The sequence below is a fragment of the Colobus angolensis genome, unplaced genomic scaffold (genome assembly GCF_000951035.1).
Source record: "Colobus angolensis palliatus isolate OR3802 unplaced genomic scaffold, Cang.pa_1.0 Scaffold180, whole genome shotgun sequence".
Taxonomy (NCBI): Eukaryota; Metazoa; Chordata; class Mammalia; order Primates; family Cercopithecidae; genus Colobus; species Colobus angolensis.
Window position 1 is genome coordinate 5,341,462 of NW_012114933.1, and position 12,041 is coordinate 5,353,502.

The 12,041-nt window shown below is 40.6% G+C and overlaps 2 protein-coding genes across 3 annotated transcripts in view; one reads left to right on the forward strand and one right to left on the reverse strand.

The window, feature by feature from the left end:
- DHX29 (DEAH (Asp-Glu-Ala-His) box polypeptide 29) overlaps positions 1–10,081 on the reverse strand; it is a 54,615-nt gene extending 44,534 nt beyond the window's left edge. Inside the window, exons 1-2 of the mRNA XM_011939366.1 lie at positions 9,752–10,081; positions 1,271–1,344 (exon numbers count right to left, since the gene is read on the reverse strand). Of these exons, the coding sequence (XP_011794756.1) occupies positions 1,271–1,344; positions 9,752–9,932 (255 nt within the window). The 5' untranslated portion in view covers positions 9,933–10,081. The remainder of the gene's footprint in view (positions 1–1,270; positions 1,345–9,751) is intronic.
- A 28-nt stretch (positions 10,082–10,109) lies between these two features.
- SKIV2L2 (superkiller viralicidic activity 2-like 2 (S. cerevisiae)) overlaps positions 10,110–12,041 on the forward strand; it is a 131,066-nt gene continuing 129,134 nt past the window's right edge. Inside the window, exon 1 of one of the 2 annotated variants that reach the window (XM_011939369.1) lies at positions 10,110–10,502. In XM_011939369.1, the coding sequence (XP_011794759.1) occupies positions 10,369–10,502 (134 nt within the window). In that variant the 5' untranslated portion in view covers positions 10,110–10,368. The remainder of the gene's footprint in view (positions 10,503–12,041) is intronic. The other variant, XM_011939370.1, reaches the window with a different exon arrangement.

Here is a 12,041-nt window from a genome sequence, read left to right on the forward strand (position 1 = left end):
ATGGGTGCAGCACACCAACATGGCACAAGTAAACATATGTAACAAACCTGCACGTTATGCACATGTACCCTAGAACTTAAACTATAATAAAAATAAATAAATAAATAAATTAAAAGCTTATCATACAGTTTTCTATATTCTTGCCAACCAAGCCCAAAATTTCAGCTAAAATCAGATACAATAATTATCATTTTTTGGACTACCACCCATTTGACCACATTCCTATCATTTCTTTAAGAAAAAATGTGGCATGAAAAAAGCAACAAGATAACACATGGCAAGAAAAAGCCTCTCAAGGGCAATGTCACAAGACATTGTCCTTGGACCACCCTTGGGTTGTTGTCACAAAGACAGATTCCTAAGCTCTATCCCTAACATACTGAATCAGAATTCTTGGAGGGAGCCCAGAAATCTGCCTTAATGTAAACCAGCGCAAGCACACAACCTAAAAGAATGAATGCTACACTAAAAAGAGGTGTAACAAGTAAAACTGAAAACTAAATATATAATAAGAAGCTACACAAAATCTATTGGCTTCTAGACTTTGATTCCTACTTTTTCCTACTAGCCATTTTATTTTCTGGTCTTTTGTTATTTTTGACCTAAAAGTACACAAGCATCTACTTAGAAAAATATCTTCCATTTATTACTTTTTTAACTAAATGCCTGCTATAAACTAAGCCCAAAAATATAATTCAGAAATTCGCAGTCTAGCCCAAAAAATATATATAAAGAGACAAGTTATAACCCAGCATGCCAATTCTCAAAAATGATATATCAAGTAATAGCGGAATCACCAAGAAAATCAACTTGATGAGTTATAAAGGACTTCATAGAGGTCACACAGGTTGACAAATAAAAAGGGGAAATAAGGGCACTCTATGCAGAGAGTACATGGGTAAAAGCTTGAAGTTGTAAAATCACAGATTTAGAAGAACAAAAGAGATATTCATGAGATGTCCCATGAACTAAAATATTAAGTAAAGATCATAGTAGTAGAGAGGGGGGTGAAAAGGTATTCTAAGACAGAGCTGAAAAAATGTATATGCCATGCTTAGAAGTTTAGATCTTAACCAGACCTTCCTTCATTTCTTACAGTCTCTCAACATATGTGTATGATTTACTTCTTTTTAGTAGAGATTAGCTCTTAGACTACTATTTACAAAAATTTAAAACACCCCATCATTTTCTTACATTTAAGGACACATCTTTTTTTGGGGAAAAAAGGGGGGAACATTTTTTGAAATGAATGAAAACCTTGGTTACTTACTTTCAAAACAGATTTATCCAGATTTGCAGGACCACTAGAATCATTTGCAGAATTAAAACTATAAATTTTTGGACCTGTAAATAACACAAACAAATAGACAAGGCAATTTAATGATTAATATCTATTACATTATTTTAATTTTCCTCTAAAGAACGCTAAATATTAAATATTTGATTTCAGCTTTTCCCCCCCAATACTTCACCAAATAACTCAATCTAGTAGCTAGCAATATCCTCTCTAAATTTTAAACATTTTATCAATTAGCATTCCTCCATGTTAACCAGTTTCTCATAAAATGCAAATGCCTACGTATCTTTTAGGTTAAATCTATCTTTATCCTCAGATCTTTTAGTCAGATGCTTTTCTCCCAGCACTTAGCTGAGGCAAAACTTCTCAGAAGATATGATGGTTGGCAGAGTAGATGGACAATTTTAAAGAAAAAGCACTCTTTCTTGAAGGTGGTATGCTAAGTGAAAAGGGAGGTGCGAGTTTCTATCATCTTTTCTCCTTGAAGTCCAGGGTTGCTATAGTTTCCTAGGGCTGCCATAACAAATTACCACAAACTTGATGGCTAAATACAACAGAAATTTATTCTCTCACAATTCCGGAAGCCAGAAGTCCAAAATTATGGTGTGAGCAGGACCATGCTCTCTCTGAAGGCTCTAGGTAAGAATCCTTCCTCCCCTCTTCCAGCTTCTGGTGGCAGCATAACACCAGTCTCTGCCTCCTCCTTCACACGGCCTTCTTCCCTGTCTCTGTGTCCAAATTTCCCTCTCCTTTCTCTTGACACTCATCATTGGATTTAGGGATCATCCCAAATCTAGTATAATTTCATCTCAAGCTCCATAGATATGTAGAGCTTATTTCCAAACAAGGTCACATTCTGAGGTTCCAGGTGGACATGAATATTTGGGGGGACACTACTCACTCAACCCACTACAGTTGCCAAGTCTGTTCCAGTGAACAGAAACGCTGTCTAGTCTCAATCCTCTAACAGTGAATAACCAGGAAGCAATACACATTATTTTCAAACTTTTGGTCTCATGACCCCTTACTCTCTTAAAAATTACTGAGGATCCAAATAGTTTTTGTTTATGTGGGTTATGTCTGTTGATATTTAGCATATTATAAATTATAAGGGAAATTTTAAAATATTCATTCATTCACTGAAAATAATAAATCTGGCCAGGTGCAGTGGCTCATGCCTGTAATCCCAGCACTTTGGGAGGCTGAGGTGGGAGTATCCCTTGAGCCCAGGAGTTTGAGACCAGTCTGGGCAACATAGTGAGACTTTGCCTCTACAAAAGTTATCCAGCCGTGGTAGCATGTCTGAAGTCCCAGAGGCTGAGGCAGGAAAACTGCTTGAACCCAGGAGTTCAAGGCCACAGTAGTGGCTGCAGTAAGCTGTGACTGCAACACTGCACTCCAGCCTGGGCAACAGAGTGAGACCCTGTCTCTAATAATAATAATAATAGGCCAGGTGTGGTGGCTCATGCCTGTAATCCCAGCACTTCGGGAGGCTGAGGCAGGCAGATCACATGAGGTCAGGAGTTTGAGACCAGCCTGGCCAACATGGCAAAACCCCATCTCTACTAAAAATACAAAAATTAGCTGGGCCTGGTGATGCATGCTTGTAATCCCAGCTACTTGGGAAGCTGAGGCAGGAGAATTGCTTTAACCCAGGAGGCGGAAGGTTGCAGTGAGCTGAGACTGCATCACTGCACTCCGGCCTGGGCGACAGAGCAAGACTCTGTCTCAAAAAAACAAACAAAAGAACCTCAACAAAACAATAATATTAATAAAAATAAACCTGTTACGTAAATATAAATAATGCTTTTGATGAAATGACTATATTTTTCAAGACAAAAAAAATTTCCGTTTTTGCAAATCTCTTTAATATCTGGTATCTTAGTCTGCTCAGAGTGCCACAGCAAAATACTACAGACTTCTGGATGGCTTTACCATCAGTTCTAGAGGTTGGGAAGTCCAAGATTAAGGTATCAGCAAGGTAGGTTTCATTCTGAGGCCTCTTCTCTTGGCATGTAGGTGGCCACCATCTTGCTATATGTTCAGATGGCTTTTTTTTCTGTGCTTACACAGAGAAACTGAGCTCTTTTAGGTATCTCATAAGGATACTAATCCTGTTGGATCAGGGCCCCATCCCTATGATCTCATTTAACCTTATGTACTTCCTCAGAGTCCTTATCTCCAATTATAGCCACACTGTGGGTATGTTGAAAAACACACGAATTTTTGGAGGACACAGACATTCAGTTCATAACATCTGGCTTCTGCATTCAATCTGCTGTAACATTACACATCATGTAGCCACTGGACAACCTCACTGCATAATCATGAGAAAATGAGCATGAAAAATGGCAAATAATATCTCAGAATTATTATGAAAATAGTTTTCACTTCATGGAGCCCTTGGCAAACAAGTCTCAGGTTCCTTAGGACCTCCTGAGCACACTTTGAGAACCACTGCTGTATAAAGATGATCCCAGGCCAGATGTGGTGGCTCACGCCTGTAATCCCAACACTTTGGGAGGCCAAGGTGGGTGGATCACCTGAGATCGGGAGTTCAAGACCAGCCTGACCAACATGGAGAAACTCCATCTCTACTAAAAATACAAAATTAGCCGGACATGGTGGCGCATGCTTGTAATCCCAGCTACTCGGGAGGCTGAGGCAGGAGAATCGCTTGAACTCAGAAGGCGGAGGTGGCAGTGAGCCGAGATTGCGCCATTGCACTCCAGCCTGGGCAACAAGAGTGAAACTCCATCTCAACAAAAAAAATAAATAAATAAAATAGAATGATTCCAGAATCATAAATCTACTTGCATGGTTTTTACACACCTTAAAATAAAAAAAGTATTTTTTGTACTTTGAGACATTTAAACATTAAATGTTCTTATGATTTTAAAGTCAAAGACTTTACTCTCTGCTGGGTTACATTAAGTTCTTCGTTTTAAGATGGTAGCTAATATAATTAGATTTTTTTTGTTTTTTTTTTTGAGACGGAGTCTCGCTCTGTCGCCAGGCTGGAGTGCAGTGGCCGGATCTCAGCTCACTGCAAGCTCCGCCTCCCGGGTTTACGCCATTCTCCTGCCTCAGCCTCCCAGTAGCTGGGACTACAGGCGCCCGCCACCTCGCCCGGCTAGTTTTTTTTAGTAGAGACGGGGTTTCACCGTGTTAGCCAGGATGGTCTCGATCTCCTGACCTCGTGATCCGCCCGTCTCAGCCTCCCAAAGTGCTGGGATTACAGGCTTGAGCCACCGTGCCCGGCCAATTAGATATTTTAAAAGAACAAAAGTTTTTGAGAATAACTACTTGAAATTATGGTACATCTGGGCAGTCTGAAAGAGAAACATTTGTGGTTCTCTGAATTAGTGCTGTGCTATAGTTATGTCGGAGGTACCCAAAGCTACCTGGCACATGTAAAAAGATAATAACAACTCTGGTATAGTACTGTTAGTGTCCTTATCTTCTAGTCTCAAACTTTACCTTAATTCTAGCAATCTCTCTCATAAATTCATGTCAACGGTCATAAAGGAGAGTATATATTTAGTAGTCTTTAACTATTTCTGGGGGATCTTATCAATTTTAGTAAGCTTGTGCACAAATTTACCATGCAGTTTTAGAGGTCCCCAAATGCATCAAGAGGCCCCAGTTATAAACCTTTTAAAAAGTTACAGATAGATGAGCAGTCCATTACCAAGATTACACGGAGAAACAGTTCAAAGTTGATGTGTTACTGACAAGAGTAAGACTGTAAATTCCTTTAAAAATGCCAGTCTGGGCAACATGGTGAAACCCCATCTCCACAAAAAATACAAAAAAATTAGCTAGGTATGGTGGCTTGTGCCTGTAATCCCAGCTACTTGGGAGGCTGAGACGGGAGGATTGCTTGAGACTGGGAGGCAGAGGTTGTAGTGAGCCACTGGACAACAGAATGACCCTATCTCAAAAACAAAAACAAACACAAACAAAAAAACTGATTGGTTTTTAATTTACCCAGTTGAAAAGATTAAAGTAAATTCTCATTTGTCTCCTCCAAACAATTCACCTAAGAGTTTCAACTGTATCACTTCCTTGAAATGGGCTTATACTGCAAACTTCCAGAGGGTAAATAAAAGAGCTGAATTTCTGAAAAATGATTAGAGAAATCAAGGAACATTCACTGGGCCACACTCACTTTTGCCAAGTAAAGTGCGTAAGATTTATGACAGCTACTTTCCTTATTGCCTGGAGACTTTTACAATTTTTGGTTTTGTGTTAAAGATGGCGGAAGTTACTGGAAATCTGACTGGAAGTAAGGATGTTAGTATGCAATATCTCCAAGGCAAAGTATTATGAATTCCAAATTCATAAATGAAAGGTCATGGGACAACGCAACATATATAGCTGGCTCTCAAAAATATTTATTACATTAAAATTGAAGCACAGACAAACTGATTTCCTCAAAATGACTCAGCTAATTAAAAAAAAAAAATCAACCAGAATCAGTTTCTTATTGCCCAATATTCTTTTCTTTTGCTACATATTCTTTTTATACTGTATTTTAAAGGAAAAAACAATGCTAATGACCCACTATGACTAAGACATTCACTTTGAGTTGTTAGCACTCTGATTCCCTTCTGATCAACAGTGTGTACATCTGCAGAATGGTTAATCAAGCAAGGGACCAAAACAGGGACTGTGGTGGTAAACAGATCCAGTCCCTGTCCTCATGGGGCTTATAATCTGGAACAGTAATATAATTAGTAAGCAACTAATTACTCAAATGAGTAATAAAGGGGAAGTGCAGAGTGCCAAGAGAATAGATGAGGGTGAACTGATGTAGTCTGAGCAATTAAGGCCTGTGAGGAAGTACACACTGCCAGGGCCGCCTGACTAATCATTTTGAAATGTAAACCAGCTAAAGTTTCTCCTTTACTTAATACCAACACCGGCCCCCACTTCCCATTGCACTTGCTCTGGCTCCTTCCCAGACTTCCAGCCACATTTTAACTCTTTCTTCCTTCACTCCAGCCACACAGCACTATCTTCTTATAACATGTCAAACTTGTTTCCACCTTAGGGTCTTTAGGCTTGTTTCTCCCTCTGCCACAAATACTCTGCAGATCATCTCAGTTTAAATGTTTTCTAAGGGAAGCTATTCCTATTCCAAACCAAAACAGACCCTCTGTTCTCCATTTAATCTTTACCAAGTCACCATTTTCTGTTCCTCATAGCACTTTTCCTATTTTGGTGACCCCAAAAAAAAAAATTATAATGGCTTTTATAAATTTGTAACATCCATTCCCCATTCTTATTCCCCTCTTAAAATTTTAAGCCTCAACTAGGTTCAAGAATTTTCAGAAACACAAGCCTCTTGGTTGGAAGAGAAAAATTACTGAACCTCTTATTTTGGTCTCAGTTATAACATGATAAAGCAGCTTAAAATTATAATTAGGCTAAGGAAGTGGCACTTCTAAAGCGAAAGCACAGGAATGGAAAGAAGAAAGAAAAGAAAAACCAAAGGGGAGGATAGTAAAAGAAAGATGGGGAAAGGTCTTGCTATTCCTATAACACTCCAGGCTTGCATCTCAAGGCCTTTCTGTTCCCTCTCCCCAGAAGGCTCTTTACCCAGTCATCTGTGTAACTACTTTACCTGCCTCCTTTCCTCAAATGTCACCTTCTTATATAATGCCTTCCTTCCGTGACCATCCTATTTAATACTGAACCTCTCCCCACCCTCCTCCCTATTTGGCCTCTTCAAACATTCTTTGATGAACAAATGAAATGAAAAAAACAAGAGTGGTAAGAATACCCCAAATTGTGCAAGCCATTTGGGGATTTTGTACCTCTACAATAGAGGACAATTTTGACCAGCTGTGCTGTGTACAATCCTTCAAACTGGAAAGATAAGGAGGGATGGAAGTAGAGTAGAACCATTACATTTACATTAGGAACTACACAGAGTTGAGCATTTTTCCACTTTTTTTCTCCAAAACAGATTTATTATATGTTATACTATATATTAAAAGCACCCCAAAATAGACCCAAAAGTTATGTGCAAATTTAGTAGATAACCTCTAGTTTTTTTCTCTTGATTTCTTGGTCTTAATAATTCCTTTGAACTTTCCTTACTAGTTATCCAAGAAATTTTCTTCATGACGATATGCACAGCACTGGAGTAGATACTGGGGAAATGTTAACACATATCCATAAAACAGTTCCTACCTCCTGTAATTTTGTAGGATATATAAAATGTATAATTCTTTACATATCATAAGGCAAGACCTAACTATCAAAAAGAATGATTTAAACAACTATGATACGTCAGTTGTGAATAGCAGGAAGAATTCAAAAGGGAGTTGTTATTTGAAATGGATATTTTAAGGTTTTGGTAGACGATGTTAGGGACAGATTGCACACTATGAAGAAAAACATGGCAAGAATAAACATGAAGAAGAAGAAAGCCAAGAGCTCCATTTGGAGAAATGAAAACACACCAGATTTGCTATAGTTGAATAGAGGAAATATTAAAAGGCTAGAAAGAGGGTTTTAGAAGCTAGTTAAATGATTTGGACTTCATTGCAAAGTCAGTGAGGATGCCATGGAAGAAAACAAGAAGTGTTACACGACCAAAGCAGCATTTCTGAAAGACCAGTCTGATGCTGATATGCAAGACCAAGTGGAGGAAGCAAAATGTGCACAGCTATGGAGATCTATTAAAAGACTTTGTTGGTACTCCAGGAATTCACAGGTACCTAGACTAGGGTGTGAACTACACAAATGCAAAGTGAAATATGGAAAAACAGAAACACGGAAGTCGAAGGAAAAGTTTGGGGAAAAAAGAGTAGTTTAGTACTAGCCCTGTTAAATTTGAGATGCTTGCAAAAAATAGGGTCAGAGGATCCAGGAAAATGTATAAATTGCCGACTTGAGCTTGAAAGACAGACCATCTATAAAGCAAAAGATAGAAGTAATGGAAATAGATGAACACTCCTAGAAGAGCTTTAGGAGTGAACTATACTGTCAAGGATTGACACCTTGAGAAAGGGTCACATTTTGGGGCTGGAGGAAAGGGAAGCCAAATAACACAACAAATGACTATCAGTTCAAATAATTCACAGGAATGTCAGTAAAAGACAAAGGAAAAGTAAAAAAGAGGCTGATCCACACAGTAAAACTGCCACAGTTGTCAGGGAGAAATGCTATGTATTTGTAATTACAAGCATACTAACTCTGTAGCTAAAACACTACAAGAAATTGCAAGGCAAATAACTGTTTCCACCAGTTCTCGGTAAAGGTCTGGTACCTGCCTACTTTTTCAGTCTCATCTCTTTTCCTCCTTTGGCAATGCTTTATGTTCTATGAATTCCTCAAGAGCCCTAAGCTCTTTCCTGACTCAAAATTTTTACACATGATGTTCACGATCCCCGCCTGGAATACGAATTTCGCCATGCTTCACAGAGTCAACTCCTTTTCATCCTCCTGATCTCAGCTTAACAGTTACATTTCCAGACACTATCCATGATACCTGCTCATCCCCAGAAAAATTAGATTATCCTGTTAAACTGTCTTCCCAGGCTTTTCTTTGTGGCACTTACCTATTATAAGGCTATAAATATGTCTGTGTGCGTTATCTGTCAGTTAATGCCTATCTCTGACATTAGACTGGCAAGCTCCATGAGGTGATGTCTCTATTTTGCTCATCACATCCCTCATATCTTATCAGATACATACTAATTATTTGCGTATATACACATAAATGCTCAGCAAATATTTCTTGAATATTCCAATAAGTACAAGCAAACAACCCCAGAAGAACACAACAGCATGTAATTGTTCAACTTTGGAGCTCAACCGTAATAGTGGCCTGCTCATCTGCAGCAGGAATCGGCCATCTACAAGTTGAGTTGTCAAATCAATTTGTACAGTAAGCAAAAATACATGGCGGCAGAAACAAGCGCGGACAATTTTACAATAGGTTACACGTAACCAATGTGTAACCAGTGTGTAAGCCCTGTAATTTTTATTAAGTACTGATTTTTCCAGAACGCATGGAGACACTAGATTGCTACTGAAAATGATATGAAGAACAGACAGAAAATGGGGCTGGCTGGCACCAGGAGGTCAGGAACTCCACTCAGTACTCGTCTTTGCATTACTGTAGCTAGCTGAGACAGTACTGAGGATGGATCCCTGCTGAAACAGAAGCTAATGCAATTATTTTGTTTTTAGAAGGGGGAAAAGTGTGAGTTAAAAGGGAGATGCCAGGCTGCAACAGGGTTACTGTCAGAATTTTGGAGGCCCAAAGAGCTTCGATTTGTAATCTAAGACAAGGCCATCCCATGGGGAGCTAGCAGCCCGAGTGTTGGGCGATAGAAATGTTGGGCCCGAAGCTCCTCCCAGGTTCTAAGGTCCTTTCCTCAGGACAAGCAGCAGGGTCTCAGGGGAGACAGCCAGGGGCTGGGGGACCCCTCGTACCTTGCTTGATACGGGGCTCCCTGGCGCTGGCAGCGGCAGCAGGGGCCGGCCTCGACACCGGCTTTTTGCTTTGGGCCTCCCCGGCAATTCCAGCCTCTGCAGATTTGGCTCTGGAAGCAGACACGGCGGCCCGGACCACCGCGGCCGCTGGAGCCTTGTGTTTCTTGTTCTTTCCGCCCATGTTGCAGCTGCGGCAGGAGATCCTTCGCGGCCCAGGCCCCGGCGCCACTACTACACAGCCGAGAGCTCTTCACATTCCCCGGCTCCGGGGCCGCCACCCTGAGCTTCGATCCGGGCTTCTCGGGCCGGGGCGACCGCTGCCTCGCAATTGGTCGAATTCAGCAGGCTCCGCCTCGTCGAGTCGCCAGCTGCCTGCCACACGCCAGGCTCCGCGAGCCACTCTCGCTCTTTAGCCACTGAGCAGCTTATCCACTTCAGGTCCGAAAGGAAGGGAATGCAGGGGGAAAAAGAAAGCATCACGGGAACACTTTTGTTGGTCGTGTGACTCGACTACTTTTGTCTCCTGCGGGCCACTGTTGAGCCTTCACGAGACGTCACCGTCTTCGGTCGCGGGGCATCGTGGGTAGGAGGGAGATTCGCTCTCAAAGCTCCGAAAGATGGCGGACGCATTCGGAGATGAGCTGTTCAGCGTGTTCGAGAGTGACTCGACCAATGAGGCGGGAACCAAAAACGACAAGGAAAAGGACAAGGGGAAATGGAAGGGGCCTCCAGGGTCTGCAGACAAGGCAGGGTAAGGAAGAAGTTCTAGTTGTTGCTTTTATTTTTTTTCTCGGTGCTGGGGAAGAAAACACTACTTTCTTAGGAAGGAGCACGAGAAAGTGAAGTGTACATTGAGTGGCGTTGGGAAGTTAAGGGTTTCCAGAAAAAAGTTGGAGAGGGTGGAAGAATGTTGTTTCGGGGAAGCGGGGTGTTGGCGTTTCGTGGTGTCTGCAAGCAGCGTGAGCTTCTGCTTCACTTCCCTTACGTTGATGTTACTGTTTCTATCCCCGTCTTCGCGGTTGTCTCCTGGGTTCTGTAGCCACAGCACCAGCACAACACCTGGCACATAGTCGTTAATAAACAAAACGAATGATTGAGTAAAGGGTGAAAAAGTTAAGAAAAAAGTGATATGAATTGATTTGGAGGGGAAAAGGCAGATGATAACATGAGACGGGAGAGACATTTAATCTCCAAAATGTACTAGTTCTCTCTTCCGTAAAATGGAGATAATAGTGCCTACCACTGGTGGTGATGTGAAGATTCAGTGAGATATACGTGTAAAGTGCCTAACCGTGGTCAGCTAGCTATCACTAATAAATGCTAGCTACCGTGAGTTTATTGAGAAAAAATTTAAAAATTACTGGACCCTACCCATATGTTTAGACTGGTGCATACAGCCACCAGAAAGTGTACAGATCTGTTTATAGTAGAACAAGGAAAAGCTATTAAAGTAAGGTGATTAATTATCAATCAACAAAATATACTGTTGGCATAGTGGGGCCAGATACCCAATAGATGCTTGAAATTAAATTAGACGTGATTTTGCTCTCAAGGAATTTTCGGTGCAGGGAAAGAGAACAGGTACACATAAAAGAGTTATAGTGTAGGTGAGGAGGTGATGAACTTAAAATGAATGGTATATACAATTAAGTGTTATAAAAGTACAGGAAAGGGAGATACCTATTTGTGACTTTCAGGAAGGCTTACATACAAGAGGATATTCTGAGTTGAGGAAGTTGTACTGTTAATGGTGCCAAGTTTGTTTCTTGGTTGTTAGGAGCACAAATTGGGCAAGAGAAACTATTAAACTTAGGGACTACAAGAGTTAAGACTGGAAATATACATTGATTTGAGATCATGAGGGGCCTTGAATATCAAGCAGAGGAGTCTTGATTTCATTTTTAAAACCCTGTTGAACAAGGTGATTGGATAAGTAGAATGATAGTTTAGGAAAATTAATTTGGCAGTGGTTGGCAGAGTACTATAATAGTATAAGGAAAGAAGATAGACCCTCATAATAAGAAAGTAAATTAGGAAATTATGTTATCTGGTTGTAAAGATGAAAAGAACCTCAGCTCAGGCAGTGTGGGAGGAATGAAAAGGTACGAACATGTTAGGGAAAAGATGGACAGACCTTCGTTAATTAAGGAGGACAAGGGAAGGGAAGTCAAAAGATGTTTAATTTGCATGTCAGCGTGAAAAAAACGGGGACGTTCAGAGGTTTTGATATAGCGATAAAATTAATTTAGCTTAAGACAGTGTGAAGGGATGCTAGTATTTCCATAGGAAA